At 37.6% G+C, this 20,471-nt stretch overlaps 1 protein-coding gene across 6 annotated transcripts in view; it reads left to right on the top strand.

The window, feature by feature from the left end:
* SFSWAP (splicing factor SWAP) overlaps nt 1–20,068 on the top strand; it is a 49,414-nt gene extending 29,346 nt beyond the window's left edge. For 4 of the 6 annotated variants that reach the window (XM_061355362.1, XM_061355366.1, XM_061355367.1 and 1 more), the window contains 6 exons: nt 4,957–5,222; nt 11,332–11,487; nt 12,823–12,948; nt 16,627–16,797; nt 17,374–17,446; nt 19,652–20,068. In XM_061355362.1, coding sequence (XP_061211346.1) covers nt 4,957–5,222; nt 11,332–11,487; nt 12,823–12,948; nt 16,627–16,797; nt 17,374–17,446; nt 19,652–19,717 — 858 coding nt within the window. In that variant the 3' untranslated portion in view covers nt 19,718–20,068. The remainder of the gene's footprint in view (nt 1–4,956; nt 5,223–11,331; nt 11,488–12,822; nt 12,949–16,626; nt 16,798–17,373; nt 17,447–19,651) is intronic. The other 2 variants (XM_061355363.1, XM_061355364.1) reach the window with 2 other exon arrangements.
* The last annotated feature ends 403 nt before the right edge of the window (nt 20,069–20,471 follow it).

Genomic DNA, 20,471 nt, shown 5'->3' with positions numbered 1-20,471 from the left:
CAGTGGACTGTAAATATTGCTGCATGCCTCTGGGATAATAGTTAGGGTTGGAAAGGACCCCAGGATCACCCAGTTCCAATCCCCCTGCCATGGGCAGGGACACCTCACATTAAACCATGCCACCCAAGGCTCTGTCCAACCTTTCCTTGAACACTGCCAGGGATGGAGCATTCACAACTTCCCTGGGCAACCCATTCCAGTGCCTCACCACCCTTACAGTAAAGAACTTCTTCCTTATATCTAGTCTAAACTTCCCCTGTTTAAGTTTTAACCCATTACCCCTTGTCCTACCACTACAGTCCCTAATGAAGAGTCCCTCCCCAGCATCCCTATAGGCCCCCTTCAGATACTGGGAGGCTGCTATGAGGTCTCCACGCAGCCTTCTCTTCTCCAGGCTGAACAGCCCCAACTTTCTCAGTCTGTCTTCATGTGGGAGGTGCTCCAGTCCCCTGATCATCCTTGTGGCCTCCTCTGGACTTGTTCCAACAGATCCATGTCCTTTTTATGTTGAGGACACCAGAACTGTACACAATACTCCAAGTGAGGTCTCACGAGAGCATAGTAAAGGGGCAGGATCACCTCCTTTGACCTGCTGGTCACGCTCCTTTTGATGCAGCCCAGAATATGGTTGGCTTTCTGGGCTGCAAGTGCACACTGGTGGCTTGTGTTCAGTTTCTCATTGACCAACACCCCCAAGTCCTTCTCCTCAGGGCTGCTCTGAATCTCTTCTATGATGTATAACAGAATTTTACATTTGCGTATTCTCTTAATGTTAATTTGTGAGCAAAATGTAGTAGTCTAATGAAAACCATCCAGTAAGGATTTAAAGAAAAAAAATGCTGTAGAATATTTCAGGGCCATTTAGTTCTTATTTTACTTGTTTTAGGATATAGGTGTCCGTACCTTCTGTTTAGCATGGAAGGGTGTGGGTGTCTGTCTTCCTTTTCAAAAGCACAGATAAAAACATAAAACAAAATGTCACATACTAATGGGATGTTAGAGGGGGATAGCTCACTGGCATTCCTCATACTGTAAATACCTCAATAGGCAGGAAAAAAGGTAAATGTCAGGAACTGTCATCTTAATTTATATAGATGAGGATGCTAAGAATGTTCTATACCTTGGTTTTTAGTCTTCAGAGTACTCAAGATACAAAGGTATATGGATCCATACAGCAAATAGATTCACAGGCACTAATTTCTTTACAGTTGGCCCTTCAAAAGTGAGAATGCAGAATTCTCTCTGGTTTTGAAGAATTTACTGCAGTCCCTGTACTGCTAATTGCTGTGTTTCAGTACATCAGCTAAACCCTGATGTAACTGTTGGGCCTTCGAGTATTGAATTTGTTCTATAAGAACTTTGTGTATAGGAAACATTTTCATCACCTCTGTTTAACCACTTTGTGCTGATTTTTGAGGTTAGGACTGACAAACTCTTCTAAAAGCAGTAACTGTTTGCTTTCATGCACAGAGCAATCATACATTTCCATTGCTGGTAGAGAATTGCTTATTGATGCTCAGCCAGGGAACACTTCACCATAAGCTTTGGGGAGCCTGTGGTAAAAAACTTGCAGTGGTGGAAAAGAATCTGGAGCATTTTCAGGTTTTAGGAAAGTAAAAGAATTGTTGATTAACTCAGTTCTGACATCCTTCACTCTCTCCGGTTTTGATCTAACATAGGATTCAACTTCCTGCAAAGTTCAGCTGTTCAGAACAAAAGAAGTATTAGCCAGTTGTAGAAGTGTTAGTCATGTTATTGATAATGTTCTTTACCAGCAGATTTTATTTGGACCAGGAACAAAGCTTGTGTTTTGTTGTATTACAGTAAGCATCTTTTGGTTCCCTTCTAGTGTTGGCTTTGTGTATTGATCAAGTAGTGTAAGCCCAGAATAACTAATGCATTTTCTGGTCTTAGGAATACCGCGAATATGCAGACACCTTGTAATGAACTGAAGTGCTCGTTTCTGTTCTCATATAGCTATAAATTCATCCTGATACCGAGTTCTTTCATAACCCATTCCTGCTAAACAGGCACTGTGGAATCATCTTTGTTTTCCAAAAGGTTATCTCTGAAACATTTTTTTATACCAAGTGTTTACTGTAGAAAGCATTATTTTAACCGGATTTGCTTCAGTCATGCGAGCAAAATGCTGGAGAGCAGCTCTGCCAGTGAAATTGTCTGACAGTGTAGCATTTAATAATGGCCAAAAAATGTGCTGTTACCTAAAATGGACAAAGAAGTGTGATTCAGTAAATGCTATCTGAATGTTTGCAGTGCAACTTCTTAGAAGAGCTCTCAAAATATTTAAATCTCTCATCCCTTGCGATGCATAGTAAAAGCCAGCAGGTAACCAGAATGTTGCTGTGCTTTCCAAAAATGTGTCCCTGCTGGCCTGCAGACTTGCAGAACCTGGTCGGGAAGACAGTCTTTTCTGCCTTTTGGAAGTGCTCAGTAATCTCCCAGTATCTTTGTTTGCTTTCGTTTTCTTTATTTCTTATTCCCCCCCTCTCACCTCACATTCACGCCTCCAATTTAATTCCCATTCCCTTAGCTTGCCTAGATGAGCTTTCACTAGTGAAACACCAGCCACTGACAGCTCCTTCTGTTTGCCAGAGAGTAAGACAGATTTATTTTTTCCCAAGTATTTGTATTCAGCAGCATTATTTATACACCTGGAAATTTCTCTGTAGCTTGGCAGCTCCCTGAGGTTAAGTTCTCTCATTGAGCTCTGTGTTGTGCTCTGGTGGTGGATCGTTTTAAGGCAACCAGAGTTGTCACTGCAGGAATCGGCACATTTGTTCACAGTTGCAACCTGATAACTCTCACTTGAGCTCCTGGTCTCAGTAGTGTGTTGAGTAGGTTTAGACAGGTAGGTGACTTCTCCCTGTGTTGTAGTTGTTGTATCTCACTTCAGAACCTGCATACTCACCTGGAGATGAAGTTACTTCTGCATGGCTTTCCAAACCTGATTCATTGGTAACCTGAAGTAGTGAAGTCTGAATCTACAGCAGGCCAGTCTGCAGTTGTGCTTTTCTCAGGGGTATCTGGACAGTGCTGTTACTCTTCAGTAAGCATCCTGAAAGGCAAAGAGAGCCCACGAGTTCAGCATCCAGTGCTTTTGGATACACAGGGGAGCTTAGGACGGTGGGGTCCTTTGTTCTGATTCCTGAGGGAATCTCCATATGTGAGCTGAAAGTAAATGTGTCACTCATTTATTATCTTCCTTTGTGGCAGTGGTATGATAACTTCTGTTTTATGCAGCCAAATGAACTTGGGCACTGAAAACTGTTGTTTTTTTTTCTTCCCTCTCTTGTTTTCCTCTTTACTTTACTTTGCCTACAGCTATTTTGTTTCAAGCTATAGGGGTGCCTACTTCAAGGCAAACTGATCTATTACATATTCAGTAGTGTTCGAAGTGAAGACTAGGGTATTGTATAAAGAGGTGAATAACACTGTGAAGGAAGAAAGTCAGCTGCAGTGGTCCTTAGGAAATTGAAGTTTGAAAATTAGGTGTCTGGATTACACACAGGTTGTGAAGTTAGTGAAACTGGAAATGGGCCTCTGTTAAACAGGCCACTCAAATGATCATGCTATAAAGTGTGTATAATCCTTGAAGTAAGCTACTTCAGTATACTGCTTTATTTCTATGTTTGTAAATATTGTGGTAGCAGTTACTGGTTAAAGCTCAGAAAAGTGTCATGGCTCTCTTAACTTGCAGCAAAGGTGGATTTCCAGCTAGTCAAATGTGGTCAATTATTGCCTTGACGTATTCACAGTAAGAGAATGGTAAAAGGAAAGGAAGAGATCAGCTGTTTTGAATTCAGTTATTTCAGGTTTTAGTGTATCACTTTTTATTCTGATCACACTATGCATCCTCATATCAAACAGTGAAAGTGTCAGGTGGAGCAGAAACGATGACAGAGAGAAACTGATTTCTCCAGTTGCCTTGAAATGGCAGCTGTGGGAATGACAGGCTTGGAAATGAGGAGCGTATCTGTAGTACCTGACTTGAATTGTTCTAAACAAGGCATTGAGCAGAATCCTCTCCGGTAAAAGCTGATAATTTGAAAATGCTTTGGAGTATGGTATGTTTTGCTTAACTGACTGCAGTCAGAATTACTGAGCATGAATTGTGCATGGACCTGGTTTTGAAATCTTCCCAACCCTTTGCATTCAAAATACGTATTTCAGCAAGTGCAGAAGCAGTTCATATCAACACAAATTAATTTTACTGTTTTCCTTGAGCTTGTCATCTAAACAGCACAGTTCAGGCATGTGAGTGACATGAAAACATAGCTTTGAATGTCAGGAGGTTCTGATTGTATCTTCAGGTTTAGCATTTTTAAATAAAAAGGATAAATAGATGCAAATGTATCTGATAGTACCCGTTTTTAGAATACGTTTCTTCCAAAAACTAAAGATGAAAACTTCAGAGCTATGTCCTAGTTAAGCTGACAGTCTCAGCATGCATGTCCCACTTTGCATATGTATCTTTAGGGAACTGTGTAGGCCTCCATTCAATACTACTAGACGCACATTTTTGAACGCATCAGCCTTACTTACGCATATTTTACGTGATACTGATGCAGCATTGTGAGGTGTTAAAGCATCCGTGGGAGGTTAGATTGTTATTGATTTAGCACCTATGTTCTTAAGATGGATGCATTTCTCACTTTCATGAATCAAAAAATGTAAGGTGATCGTTTATAGTTATTATTTTCCTTGCTTTTTTACTTGTTATCCAACGTTTCTATCTACCAACTACTACCAAGCAGTATATCTTGGTTTCTTTGCCAGAACATGCATGTATGTGGCATGCACAGGAGTAGATGTAGCCCCTGTATAAAGGACTAGAGATGCTTACATGTTGTCAACACTTACAGGACTTTCTCAGACTAAAAATGTGTGTGCAGCTTTGAAAACTGAACACTGTTCTTTGTTTTCCTTTGATTTCAGAGTGTCAACAGTATACCATGTCCTGTGACTGCAGTCAGAACATTACCCACCTTCGAAGTTAAACAGGCAGAAAGGCCTTCAAGCAAAAGCAGAGATCTTCCTAGGGATGAAGAAAAAGAAAAGAAAAGGAAAAAACACAAGAAAAGGTCTCGGACAAGATCTCGATCACCATTCAAGTATCATTCATCGTCTAAGTCCAGATCTAGATCACACTCAAAAGCAAAGCACTCACTTCCCACTGCCTATAGAACTGTCAGGCATTCAAGGTGGGTTTGGAAACCAAACATACTCTTTCAAGTTCTCTGTGGGCTAACACAATTTTTTTTCACTTCTTCCATTATTTATGTGCCTTCTTATCCATTACAAAGGGTATAGTCACCTTGAAGACAGTATGTAAATATCATCAGATGTGGAAGGTCTTTGAAAATAGTTTTAATGAGATAACGAGTCATTGATTTCTAATTACATAGTGTGAAATTTGTACCAGTAAATGCTTTTTCACTCTGGTCTGTGAAATACCTGGCAATAATGTGTAGGAATGCAATTACAGCATAAAGAGAACTTGCTAACAAGTCTGTGGCTTTTGCTGGGGTAAAGTAACCAGACACTATTAAAGTAAGAAATAGAGGTAGAGAACTGCGTGGTTGAACAGCAAAGCTTGGAAGGAAAGCAGGCATTTGGGCAGCATGTGAAAAAATGATGAATGAATGGCTGGAGAGAGATGACAAGAATCCAAGAAGAGTGAAAACAGAGTTTATGAGTAAGGGAGACCGTAGAATGAATGTAGCCCAGTGCAGTTAACTATATTTAATCTTTATTGAGATTAAATGCGCTATAGTAGTTACCTAGCTATAAAACGATATATATACTGTGTTACATTAATACTGTTAATTACATCTGAGGCATTTGAGTCAAGGCAACTTAGAGTTTATTTTGTGTAAAATTTGTCATATCTGAGTCCCTGCTACACAGCAGTTACTGTGGTCAGTAGGAAGGGCTTATTGTTGAGGTTATATTCTCTGGATCATGCTGCAGAGCAGTGTTTAAGTAACTTGTTCAAATGAGTTGTGTATATAAATACTACTGCAGTTATATATGTCTGTGATGTAGGCAATATCATTAATTTCTTTGTCTTTGTAGCCATTCCTGACATGTGCTTCTTCCTGAAAAACAGCTTCTAGCTCTTTATGGTGGTGTGACAGAACTTCTTGTCTTTTTCTTGTGCATTTTTTGTTTGTTGATGAAGTTTCTACACGAATATTATACACTAATATAAGTAGGTGTTAACACATTAAAACTCTTTATTTTAAGGTTAAATACAGTACTGTTGCAGAAAACATCTCTGCTGTTCAGAGATTCAGGGAATTAAATGACCATAACTTGGGCTGAAATGATCAGTTGGACATACCACTTGTTTGACTGCCTTTGTCAATAGATGATCATGATGCTCTGTTACAAGGCACATTTCAAAGTATTGCATGTCATTCTTTTCTGTGCTTACCACTGTGTAAAGGGAATGATGCTGAATGAAGCTTTCCTTGTTTAAGTAGTGAATGTAAGTCTTCTCAGAGTTAAGGATTCCTTGGAAAAAAGTCTCCTCAGGTGAACCACTCATCTTTTCAATTTCCAGCCAAGCCATATTTTCACTTAAACCTCCCCCATGTTACTTCATCTAAACTATATTGCATATATTTATCCATGATTTTACTAATACATGGTAAAAGTAAAGAGAAGCATCATTCATTGTAATGCAGGAAAACCCCCAAACAAACAGTAATCTTCTGTGGTACCTTGAAAAAGAGAAAGAATCACCTGAGAAGATCCTTATCAATAACTGGGTATGCAGCTTAACAGGATAAAGATAATCCTGCATGTTGCGTGAGTCTGCATTGGGCAGTGACCAGATTAATGGGAACTTGCAAGTTCAGATTGATATGTTTTCAGTGACTTCAGGGAGGTAAGATGTGTGGTCCTTTAGAAGCCTGAGTATTTCCACCAGCTCATGTACATTTGGTTCTGCTGGTGAAAAGACAACAGTCTTCTGAAGCCTACCACGTACACAGTGGATAGTCTCATTATAGATGGGTTTGAATTTTGGGTTCTTTTGCTGGCCAGCTGGTAAAAAAAGTACACAAAAATCCCCAAGAGCAGTTAATCAACTGGAGCTCATTTTCATGTGCCACCTTGAGCGTGCCTTCCAGCACAGACCAAACAATAGACGCATAAAAGCCTTAACATTGTGAACACCTGATTAAGTCTGGTTGGGTATTTCCTTGAGCAGCTCTTGAATTCTACAACCTGGGAAATCCAATAAAGCTTCATGCTGGTAGCTGTGTTTTGAAATTGCTTCAGAAAAACTCACCATGTCTTGCACATATTTTGCACATTTTAAAACTTGACAGAAGTTAGACCTGAATGGGAAAGGGCTTTCCATTCAGCCTGTCTTTCTGTTCTGCAAGTACTGGTTGAAATTAAGGTGTCTGGAGGGTGTCTGTCCCATTCAGAAACCTGTTGTTTCTGGGAACTTAAGACCGTATCATCAGTGCTGCATGAGTGCCTGTTCCCTTTGAGCTTTTTGCAGGCCATAAGAAGTGCAATTAGTGGTAATTATATAAGGTGGGAGACCTGTTAGAAATCTGAATATACCTTCCTCTCTATAGCATTTCACAAGAACATGGCTAAATCTAAACTTCTGACCAAGGACCTCTTATAGTTCAACTGTAAATATCTTTCTCCTGCAACTGATACTTAATATGGTGACTGTATTGGTTTAATGTAGTCAGTAAAGACAATCAAGTCTTAAGGCGGGATGCGTCAAGTGTCTCCTCATCTGGAAGATGTTCTGTTTGGCTTCAGCTAGAGTACTGTGTCCAGTTCTGTGCATCCTTTAGAAGGAATTAGACCATCTGGAGGATGTTTAGAGGGAATCATCAAGAATTTTCAGAATTGAGAGAATTGGAATGACTGTTTGGAAAGACTGAAGGAAGATGAAATAAATCTTCATGTATGCCAAAAAAGAGGGAAATGGACGTTCTTCTTCAGTCCTTGGAGTTTGGACAATAAGTAACGGATTTAAATTGCTAACAGACTAGAAAGCTTTTCATAGTGTCTCAGTGGTAAAGGCAGTTAATACAGCTTGGAACACTCCATTGTGGGAAATTTCTGTATCAAGAATTATAGTTCGGAGAATATTGAATAGTCTTTATTTCTTGAGGTCTTTTCTAGCCCTGACTTTCTAATTAGGGCCCACATGGTCTCACATTGTACAAGAAATGGTGATGATTGAAGGCTTGCTTTATTGAAGGTGTAACTTACTCACTGTATTTCCAAAATTAAAGCTCTTGCTCCTGAAACCAGAGGATTTGGAGAGTAATCAAGAGTGGGAGGGTGATTCATAGCCTAGTTAGATACGGACATGTTTTGTCTCACGCCTTGTCTTAGTAATTGCCAAAAAAGGTAGAAGTTGTTGCCTAGCTAGAAGATATGACTGGTTTCCTTTCTTTTTTCTATGTATTTATATATTTAGTGTGGATTCAGAGAAAATTATTTCCATGGATTGTCTTGTCTCATTCAAAACATGACACCTTTCACATTTCTTTCCTCTTTAGTTTCCCCAGTGCTTCACCTAAACCAGAATTTTTTTTCCCTAGATTCCCCCAAACATTGGATGTTACAGCTTACTATTGAATGGTTATGTAAAAGGACATACCTTCCTGGGATAAAGTGTAATCTATTTGTAGAGGTCTATATGTTCATCTGGTATTAAATGAATGGTGATAATTGTGTGGATATTGATGCTAAATAATTCTGGAACACCCTAGTTTGAGTAACAGCTTTATTTGAGTATCTCAGTCTGATGTTGTATGTTTGAGATTTTATTGCCTTATTTTATTCTGTTCAAAATGCATATTCTAACCTACGAATCTCAGTATAAAGGGATTAATGCTGCTTTATTTTACCTCAGGAGTGGACTGAAGAAAAAAAAAAGGGATTTTCCATTTCTGTAGTAATTACTGCTCCAGTTCCTGGAAATTAATGAACACAGGATCTTTTTTTTTAATAAAGAAACTTTCATCTTTATTAGAGAGTAGCTTATTAGGTTTGAAGTATCTGCAGCACAGTGATGATAAGTATTTTGGATTTGAAGTTCTTTAAACCGTTATATTTGAATGAACTGTGACATCCAAAAGAGGAGTTATGTTTATTTCATAATTTTTCATTAGACTATCTTACATTCAGAATATAATGAATTATCTCTAAATTGTAATAATGACTACTCAACACATACCCTGTATTTGGGGAACTGTCTTGAAGCCTTAGATTTTGTGAGGTTTCCATATAAACGTTAGTAGAGCTTCTCTTTGAAAAGACTTTTGAGTAATTACTATTTAATGGTATAATATCTTTCAAAAAGTAAGATTAAAAGCCACCTTTACCATATAACTTATCATGACAAGTTAACAGAGAATGAGAAGTGGAAAGTGCAGTTAAATGTAGAAATTTGCAATAACTTTCTTTGCTCTCTATTCAGGGGATGTTCAGTATACTTTTCAAGCTCTTCGGTTTTTGGTTTGTGTATCCTAATACTATCTTTTCTCCAATATGCTTATTTTGCATAGAAATCCTACAGATGAATGTTGCAATATACTTTTCTCTATACCATTTATACCATTTGTTTATCACTTATTTTTGCATTGTTAGAGGTCTAGAGGCTCCACTTCATTTAAAAATAGTCTTTTGTGGTAAGATGCAATATTTGCACTGTTGCATTTTCTTTTTAAATTCTTTCTAATGCCTTTTCAGCTCTATTGAAGTAGAAAAATTCTGTTCCAATAACATGAAGTTGATTCAAAGCATGCTTCTGGGTAGCACAACCAAACCTGTTTTGCAGCAACAAGTTTAAAACACTGCAGCTACATAAGGAACCCAGATATATTGTCTTAATTGCGGCATGTGGTGTGCTAACAGCATTTCTCTTTATATCTGCATGTTATTTTCCTGGAACAAAGTTTCTGTACCAAAGTTAGTCCCATCAAGCGCCTAGTATTGTGCAGTTTGAATTCTAGACCAACTTGACAGATTAAAGCTTAACAAAAGTCATGGAAATAGTAAACCATGCCCAGAAGTGCTGTAAGGTGTTGCAGCGTGGATTGCTGTGGAGCTGTTAGTCCCAAAGAGATAGTTGGTTATTACAAATAAGTACTCAGCGTCAAAGATGGGGCACATTTGTTAAATCTGATTGGAAAATGAGCAGTCTTTGGAACCTTTCGGTCACCTCTAGTAAATGTTTCAGCAGTATCTTTGTTCCTGATTGATTTCAAAGCACCACTAAAAAGTTTGATGTGAAATGCACCTGAGAGTGATGCTCTATAAAGAAGTGTAGGTTCTCAGTCACTGGAGTCTTCAGTAATCCTGTTCTAGCTGAGAAGTGAGGTTTTACAGTTGGCTGGCAGTAAATGCAAAGAATTATGGTATTCATCTGAACTACCAATAGATCTTTGTGCTACGTGATCTAAGCTAATGATGTATTTGTATGTGTGAGTGTGGTTTGCTTGTGTATGTAAGAGGAGTGGAGGGGAAGCAGAGGTACTTGTTACGTAGTGATTTAGTTAAATGAAACTTGATAGAGACAGAACATTTAAACTTCTCTTTGATACTGTTTTTGTTTTATTCTTTACACTGTCTAGTACTACAGGAGTACTAAGCCACAGAATTTATGCAGTGAGTTCTAAACAGTACTGAGTAGTTGCATACTTTATTAACTGGTTACTTTTCAGTAGGTTTGGATAGCGTACACGTGTGAATGTGTGTTTGTTGTGCTACTTTTTGCCTCAATGTTAGGAGTTTAAGAGACTTGGAAGTGCCTGGGGTTTGTAAAAGAAAAAAAGGTTGTTCGGGTTTTTTTCTCCTTCCAAACTGATTTTCTCATTGCTGAGGCGGTGTCCATTAACGTAGTTTTAATTCCTAGTTTGTAATGAGGCATGCCAAGCTTTGTAGCCCCTTGAACTGTTGGGACCTTGACTAAACAGAAGTGATATTGGCTTTAAAAGGAATAGAGTGCCTTTTGAAATAACAGTCTAATGAAAGCAATAATTGATGTATTGCGGTAAAATTGTTAAGCTGCTTTTACTTGTTTGAACCTAATGGCCAAAGTTCTTAACATTTGCTGATGTTGTAGAACCACAAACTTCAGTTCATGAAAATGAAGCTAATGACTTTTTCTTTCTGATTGGACTTTTTTTAGGCTGGTCCATGTAGGCATGTTTCACTAACGTTCAGCTTTTGGTTAAGGGGCTGAGCCTTTTCAGGAGTCTAGTTAATACCAAAACTAGGCCATTTTATTCTCAATGTGAAGTGTGTGCCTCCGTATCACAGACTCACAGCATCCACAGGGACACTGAGCATGGAGCCGACTCTGAGCAGCTCATCAATGGCAGCAGCAACAGAGCGGGGAAATTATCAGGCAACTTCGACAACGAAAAGATTTGACTGCTGGAGCTCTTTTGAGGGAAATCCTGGTAAAACGTCAAGGTGTCTGACTGACCCCAAACTTTATCATCTGTTGGTTTTTTCCTTTTTAATCCTTCTGAATGGCCTGCTAAAGATCAGATTTCTAAGTGACAAAGCAATTAATTTGCAACACTTTAACTGTCATTGTGATTAATTTTTTTCATTTTCAGTTGATCTCTTTCGTTGTAGGTGTAAGAGAAATGGTTCAGGAGTGTGTGTATGTATATGTATTATATATATGGTGTGGGTCTGCAGAAGAGCAGTGATTTCACAAATGACTTGTCTTTTAGTCACATCAAATTAGGTATTTTCAAGAACATCAGTGCTTGGTATACATGGAATGACATGCCTGTAGTAAATAAAATAGAAAGACTTTAAGCAAGTAGAAGTAAAATTATTAGAACTATATATTTTAGTGAGAACAAGACTAGCTGTTACTGCCAGGAATTCTGGGGGTGGGTTTGGGGTAGGTTTGGGGTTTTTTTTTCTGTTATTCCAAGCTGGGTCCCTGAATTACCCCCTTTATCATCCCCCCTTTCCCCTGCATCTGTCAGGACTTTTCTCACTTCATTTATTTTGTTTAGAAATACTTGGAATTTACTTGCACATCCACTTAATACCAAATCATAGAGAAAAGGAGTTAAGCGCTTAAGTTGATCTCTGATCTTAACTGGGCATGCTTTATTCTTTCCTCTCTTGATCTCTTTTTCTCACTTTTCTAGGAAAAGTATTTCAGGTCAAATTGCTAGTGCCAAACAACACCGGTCACGGGTTGTTGGTCACTTGCACAAGTGAAAATACTGACTGTGCTAGGATCATTCTGCAGTATCTCGGATAAAATTTCCTGGACTTGTCAGTGATGGAGATGTGCCGAAAACAAAAACTTGTATTTGTCTCAGTGATGCAGCAGTTCTAAAACCATACCACTAATGTGAGAAGACAGGGTCAGGCCTGACAGTCTCAGGCTTTGAGCCAAATTTGTCTTCTGCATACCACTGTTAACAAATTCTGTTGCCACAAAAGGTGACAGGGCTAAAGTAAAATCTTTCCACCTACTACTGCAGAAGTTGACATAAAAATAGCAAAATATAAATGTTTTTGCTATAGCAAAAAATAAATGTTCCCCCCCTGTTGGGAGTGAAAAGCAATGGATAACTACATCCTAAATGTCTTGAATGGGTAAGAAATTTTTATGCAGCTGACAAGTCTTGGACACTAAACACCCCATGTTGATGTAAAATAGGCATTTGAAAGGTGTTCTATTTGCAATTGCTGACAGCACAATTCCACTGAAATAAAAGTAGTGAAAGAAGTAACAAAAAGCAAACTGCTGTATTATTTTTTTTTCCTGCTCAGGTCACGATCAAGGTCACCTAGGAGAAGGGCTCACACACCAGAAAGGCGGAGAGATGAAAGAAGTGTTCCAACAGCTTATCGCATTAGTAACAGTCCTGGAAATAGTAGGAAACGCCCGCGTTCCAAGTAAGTATACCTGCTCCTGGAAAAGGTTATGTCCTGGCATCACAAGGACCATAAACATTGCCTGATGTATTGTAACCTCTCTAGGTAGAACTTCACATTTCTTTATGTTCTGGGCTTTATTTTAATAAACAGGTATTTCTGGGGAGAAAAAAAAGTATAGAAACTGTCATTGTCTTTCTTGAATTCTTGCATATATTTAAACACTAAACGTACAACCCAACCAGTGAACTTTAATATGCTGCTGTGTCCTAGCTGTGAGAGTTCATGTTTTATTTGGATCCTTGTCTTTCCTTCTTTTTGAGTTATTTTCTTATGCTCTGCCTGTGTGAACCAAATGGCCTCTGCACAGAGGTCATATCAGTGGTATTATGTTATTCCTGCTGGCATTGCTTGACACCTCATCATACCTGCAAAAATAAGGGGAAACTCCAGTTTAGCAAACAGTATGCTTTACGTTTAGCAGTTATTTTACTAACAGAGCGGAACGTGAAACATGAATCAAGAGGTGTCTTTTTGAGAGCACCTTGCATATGGTCTCTCTGAACCTATTGTAATCAAAATGGCATACCAAATACTATTTAAGCTAACCAGTTGCAGAAAGAAAGCGTGTGCAAAGTGTGTGCCCAGAAGGCTTTGAAATGTTTTGTGTCTACTATTTTGTGTCATGTTACACCTCCAGCATGCAAGGAAGTGAAAATCTTTTCGTGCTTGTATATGTACACCTAACCCAGCACACTGAATTACTAACCTGAGCATACCAAATTTTTCTTCGAATTGGCAAAGATTAAGTCTTAACCTGTTTCTCCTTATTTCCTGTGGAATAAGAAGCAAAGAGATCACTTTCAACCTTACGATTGTTTAAAAACGTCTGTTGTTTCCTGAGGTAACTTTCCATGTCTTGACAGTTTCTAATTAATTGATGTGTGGTATGCATAATTGAGAGCTTCATCAGTATACTTCAACTGATTCCATTTTTCACATTCATCAACTAGAGATAATAAAAGGCTTCTGTGGAATTCAGCATGCAGATTTGGTTAAGCAGAAAATATATGGAGGCTTAAAATGTTTTCCTATAAACACACACAGGAATTTGTTCCCATCCCTGTGCTGTTTTCAGCACAGTGTTGGTGTTTCTGCTGCTTGACCATTGAGCATCTTAAGCTATAAATTATCTCTACAGTTATGCCACTAATGATAAATTATGATGGTAATTGTGAAACAAACTAGATTCCTCCTTAAACAATATTTATTTATATAAAGGGAAATTGTTCGTATAAGTGGAAAGCTTATATAAGTTTATGTAAGTGGAAGTGGTAAACTTCTGTTAGGCCTACACTTCACAACAAAATATGGCAGTAAGTGCAAAAAATTATGGACTGAAGAAAGAATATTGTAATTACATGTGGATGAGAATATTTTGCAGCTCTGACTGCAGAAAAACTACTGTTTTAGCCCTCTTATGACTGACATGTTAATTTTTTTGTGCAAAAACGTGGATGAGTGGTGGACTTGTTCAGTTATGGAAGAGATTCTTCACAATGGTGTGATGGAAGCAGAGGTTGGGTTCGAGGTCTGTCGGAAGCTAATTGGTTTACTTGAGCTTTCTGTGAGTGAATAGTGTATATTTTGCCTAGTAGGTGAGAGCAGATTTCAGTCTTACATGGCAGCAGTCAGCTGAGTGGGTTTTATTAACCATCATTACACTAAGTAGTAGGCAAGCTTTAGAATCCAGTACTCTCAAGAGGACTGAAAGTTAGAATTCCTGAATACTGCAATGTTATAAGCTTGCTTGGGACATTAATCTGATGTCAGTCGTGGTGCTGAATAGCTAGCATTGCTTGTAAACCCTTAGGTATGTTTCCAGAAGGAAATATGTAAGAACTAGGAAGCTATGCTTTGTCTGGTTTGGGAATTACTGGCTCACTGCTTGTAGAATGAGGTGTGCTTCAGAATAAATATAACAATTGTCTTTTGTTCTGCTTATCCTGTACCTCAGTTGCTATCACAGTCACTTTAAAAAGAAGTCCAGTGTAAATGAGTGTTTTAATCTGACTGCAGTGAATTACTTTCCACAGAGAATATGCACAGTTCTTTGATGCTAGCTTTTGTACCTAGAAAGGTATTTAAAAGATATGCCTAATTATAGCAAATGGAATGTTCTAAAAATAGAAAATGGGTGGACACATTCATTCAGATATTACCATGTTTGTTCTTCATAATCTGAGATGAAAAATACTGAAAGAGGTAACTGTAAAATATTCTTGTATGATGCATGTTTGAGATTTTCAAGAGTTAAGTATGAAATATGTTCACAGCTTGATTACATTATAATGTTTTAAGAACTGGACAATTACAGTACGTAATCTGCTTGCCAAGGAAAAACTGGCTTTGTAACTGAGGCTTTCTTGTATAGTTGTGAAAATGTTGAGGCCAGGAGAGCTGTGGGGTTTTTCTTTTGCCACTTAATGATTATTTTTGCAAGGAAAGTTTAAGGAGGTTTTGCAATTACAGGTCTTAAATGTTTAATACTGTATAAAGACCAGATATTTGTATGATTAATTCTAAGCATCAGAGGTGTTGAATATTGATACAGGAATTTAATGTTATGGTGTAGCTGCTTTTAAAGTAGCAAATTCCAAATAAAATCAAAAAGAAACAATAATGTGATGCTTAAAAGATAGCTCAAAGTTTTACAGTGTTTTAAGAGGTTCTAGAAGCTTCAGCATTTTTCTGAACAGACTTCTAGCAGTATATGCTAGAGAGATATGCCTACAATGAGGTATTGCCTAACTCTAAGTCATTACTCCTGTAGTTCTAATTACAGTAATATCAATATCGGTGCGTAAATCAGATGGCTGTAAATTCATAACCATGTATAAAGATTTTGATAGTTCTGTCTCTAGTATAATGCTAATTGAGTTCTCTTTCAGTTTAATATTGTATGTGAAGAGGCTACCTCTGTTTTCCTCTTCTATCAATAATGAAAACATCAGATACTCATAAGCCCTTTGTTCCAGCTCTCATCATGACAAACATCTATCTACTTTCCAATTCATAAACTGTTTGCACTTAAGACGTGTTGCTAGGTCGAGGTTTGTTTGAGTGGCATACAGTACCTTGTTTATAATTTTGAGCCTGCCATTGGCTACATTAGATTGGATCACAAGGGGGCTGTTTCTTTTAACAAACAAACCATGGATTTGCCTTGTATATCTTTTGCATAGTTATGATTCCATGGTTTAGTTCATTTACGAGCTAGGAAAATTGTAAGGGATATAAATTCTTACATTTCTCATTATATTTTAAGTGTCTGATGTTGTTTGGAAAAGAAGTTCCCTCTAGCAAAGTTATTCTGCAAATCTCCAATGAAGGATTTTTCATTGTCATCCTTCAAATTGTCAAATACTGTCCAGTAATTCCTGTGTATCCATGAAGCACCATTCCAAGTGAGAGCCTGAGATGTTAGTAGTTGCCTAATGTAATATGTTAAAAAGAGCTTCTGAGAGAGTTTTTGCACAGATCATAGAAGTATTGGGGTAAAACTAATGCTTGCTGAATGCATGAGAAGTATTGTGTGGACAAGGGCTGGGTAAGCTTTTAGAAGGGCGACAAGTGACTTCAGTTGGGCAAGTGTACTATTGCTAAAATATCCTTCAATAGAATATTTTCTTCTTGCAGAAGTCCCCATGAAAAGAAGAAGAAGAGGCGGTCTAGATCACGTACCAAGTCCAAAGCTAGGTCTCCTTCACCATCCATGTCACCAGGCAAACCATCCACACACAAAAATTCTGTACATTCAACTAGTGTCTCTCCTGTGGAGAGCAGGGAATCCAGCCAGGAACGCTCCAGGTAATATACTCCTCAACTGTATTACAGCAATGCTGATGGTTCTTTTCTGTGTCTTTTGATCTAACATGGTGAGGAGCTTTGTGTGTGTGTGTAATGTACACCTATTAAAAGTGGAAGACTCTGGGAGTACAGCGCTATGTGTATCAGTCTAATGAAGACACTGAATTTCTGTTGCTTACTAGAGTAAATACTCTACAAACTCTTACAGTAAAACTGGTGCAGAAGATTCTGCAACTGAATTCCAAGTTAGAAATTGAAAACTCACTGAATGGGAGAACTCTTTGAAGTAGAGTTTTAATGGAATTGTGATGTCTGTGCGAGATTCATAATTAGATTATTTCAACACAATATGGAACAGTCCTGTTAAATTCCTAGGCTGTTACCCAGACTTCTCTGCATCAGTTGTGTGAGTGGCTCTTCTGACTGACTTGTCATGGCTTCTAGTTGAATGGGAGAACTGTTGACTTATGAGATACTTGTATGAAGTGTCTCTCATATGTATAAAACTCATGAGTAAAATGTTTTTTCTTAAACATTTACTATGAATTCTTAATTCTAATTTTACTTTGTTTTTAGGGGAGTTTCTCAGGAAAAAGATGGCCAAATCTCTTCAGCAATTGTGTCTTCAGTGCAGAGTAAAATCACTCAGGTACAAATAAAAAATTCAGAGTATGTTACCTAATTAAGTGTGTCCATCATGTCGCTTTCTTACTACCTTCTACTATTCTGAGCTTTTCATGTGATACAGAGACATGTTCATTGTCGTTCCTAATCTGTTTGCTTATGAGAAGAATAATTTTGTTGCTTCTGTAGCTGCTGTCCTTTCAAATTTAATCAAGCCTCTGAAGACCAAGCTTAATTCATTATGCCACAGTATATCCACTGTTACGAAAGTCGCATTATGCTACAATACCCCATCTTACCATGTAGGGCTCTTAACAAGTTTCATGGAAGAAGGGAGGAAGGAGAAATAACATGGCAAAGGCTAAGTTTAAGCAGTATCTTCAACTCACTTATTTCACCCTTGTTGCTGTTTATGTCTCTGAACAATTGTTATGATTTTGTTGATATATTCAAGTTTGCTGTGAATCATGGCATAATAAGTAAGTGCCTGTATATGCTGTATAGCAATCTAAGTGCATTCAGCTCATTCAGCTTCCCTAATGCAGTTTTAAGATACCCAGCCTCCATCAAAAGAATTCCATTCCTGTTTTAAAAGCTACCACATGGTACCACTCTTTAAAATTTTTAATTTCACTCATCCTCTTAGAGCCTTCATGCATATATTTAACTTCCTTTCAGTAGAATATGCCAAGTTTAGAAGAGGAAAGCTCTTAATTAAGCTTTGGGAAATTTACAATATCAAATCAAGAGATGATTTTTATATTCTTATTTTTTCCAATGGATAGATTATTCTTTAAATAAATTAATATTGTTCAAGCTTTTAGTTCCACTGGTGAACTAAACTGGTAGACTAGTATCTTATGTACCATATTTGATCCAGTTTTTAATGGGATACCCAAACCAAGCATATTCAGGAAGATAGAAAAATACCCAGTATAGGTACTAGAGAAAGAAAATGGAGTACTAATTCCAGAGCACTTCTTAGGCTACCGAACAAATTCATGGGTATTCCTGCTGTGAGTAGTGGGATATGAACTACTTTGTGGTCTTCAAAGTAGAGTGAACACTTCACCCTTAAAAAAAATTGAACGTTTCAGACAAAAAAACATACCTTTCAGACAGAAGTGACTGATTCATGCATTTCTTGGCTTAAATAGTGCTTATGGCATAGCATTTCCTAGTTCAATATTAGTTGGCTTGCTTGAAGTACAGCTGTATGAGGAGGAAAGATTACGATATTAAAATGCAGTTCTTAGTTATTACTTGCAAAAAGCAAAAAGAATGACGCTCTCGTGAATCTGCAAGATATTTTCCAACATAGAGTAGTTAAGCATCTTTTTATCTTTAAGGGCCCAAACAAATGCAATTTACCTAATCATTACTAAGATCATTTTGCTGTCAATGTGTTGGCTGACCATAATCAATTTAGTATCTATTTTTCTTTCAAATCCTTCTATCTGTAAAGAGAAATAGTGATGCTGAATTCCCCTATGAAGACTTTTGAGAGCTTGAGATGCAAAATGCTTTAAAGGACCTAAGGATTCTAATTCTTTCATACTGCATTTGTGAAGAAATATTTTAAGTAACTTTAATTCATTACCAATACACTTCATTTTGTGATCGTTTTTTGCAGCCCAATTATTCGGTGCCATTTACATGAAATTTCATTTCCTTTTGTAATGCTGTTTCCAGTGGATATGCAGACAAGACTGAGACTTGCTGTTTGGTTTCACAACAGACTTACTGTTTCAGTCAGTCTGTCAAATGTAAAAATACTGCTGCTATGTAAATTTTTGATGCAGGTTTGCAAAACTAACAGTAAAAAGCTTTCTGTTACAGAGTAATTGTTAGCACTCTCTTCTTGCTCTTTCTCTCTTCTTTTCTTTAAACCTTAGTAGTTGTGTGTTCACTACCGGTTTTGTAAAGATACAGGCATAGTTTCCTTCCATTTCTGTGTTTCATTGTAGAGAAACTGCTCTAAATATTTATGTAGAGCACTTTGAAGCATTGTAGTAAACCCAGGCTTCAATTGCTGGCATAGGAACTTTTCTCCAATTATTTCACTCATTCAGCCTAGGAACCATTAGTATCTGATGATCATGACTTTAACTGTTCTGTGTTAGAATATGGAGCATAAGCTGACCTTCTCATTCAGTTTTTTTGCAATCACATGCTTTAGCTCTGTTCGAAGCTCAGACATGTCTGATCATTTTCCTTTTATTTTCTACAGGATCTTATGGCCAAAGTGAGAGCAATGCTTGCAGCTTCCAAAAACATACAAACTAGTGCCTCCTGAGACCTGTTGAACTGACCATTAAAGAATTGTGTGAAAAAGAACAATATTGAAAAACTGCCTCATCTCAAATGTACAGCTGATCTTAGGTCACTTGGTTCACAACTCGTCTACTATTACCAGAACTTGGGGAGCTAAAACCTATCTTTCTGTACAGACGTGTCTCCTTGAAATTTCATTAAACTTTTTTCAGCCAGAATATCTTTGGGAAGTTTTTGGTTTTTGTAAATTGATTTTTTGACTAATTCTTCAGTAACATTTTATGATCAGCAGTCTATATGTGTATATTTGTAAATACCATGTTTCTGTGAAAGAAGTATTACACAATAATAAAGAAGGAAACATCTTTCATTAGCTGGAGTTTTTGTGGAGTCCTTAATTGTTTGCAGTTGACTTTTGTTACAAATGAATTTCCTTCAGGAATTTCTGCTTTTTAAAATAACAGCTGGTCTAGCCTGCTTGACCAAATACCTTTTTATCTTCCTTCATGCTTGGAATGATCTTAAGAAAAATGCTTGTTTGATTGGATGTTAGTAGTGGATAGTTTGGAGACAAGGGACATGATTTTCTGTGCATCATTTAGAAAGATCCCTGAGCCTCTGAGGAGTTGATGCTTTGAAGTCAGCCACTAATGGTCAGTGGCCTGTTTGTCTTAATGTGCCTTGTTCTCTCTAGTTAGCTACAGAAAAGAGATTATATTTTGTGGTCATTTAATGACATACTTTACAGAAATCCAGCATTCTTCTTTTTTAACATC

The sequence above is a fragment of the Neopsephotus bourkii genome, unplaced genomic scaffold (assembly GCF_033783945.1).
Source record: "Neopsephotus bourkii isolate Nb327-2 ecotype Australia unplaced genomic scaffold, CSIRO-AGI_Nbou_v1 NB_795, whole genome shotgun sequence".
NCBI lineage: Eukaryota > Metazoa > Chordata > Aves > Psittaciformes > Psittacidae > Neopsephotus > Neopsephotus bourkii.
Note: the sequence above shows the minus strand (reverse complement) of the source record. Positions and strands in the feature narration are given on the sequence as shown.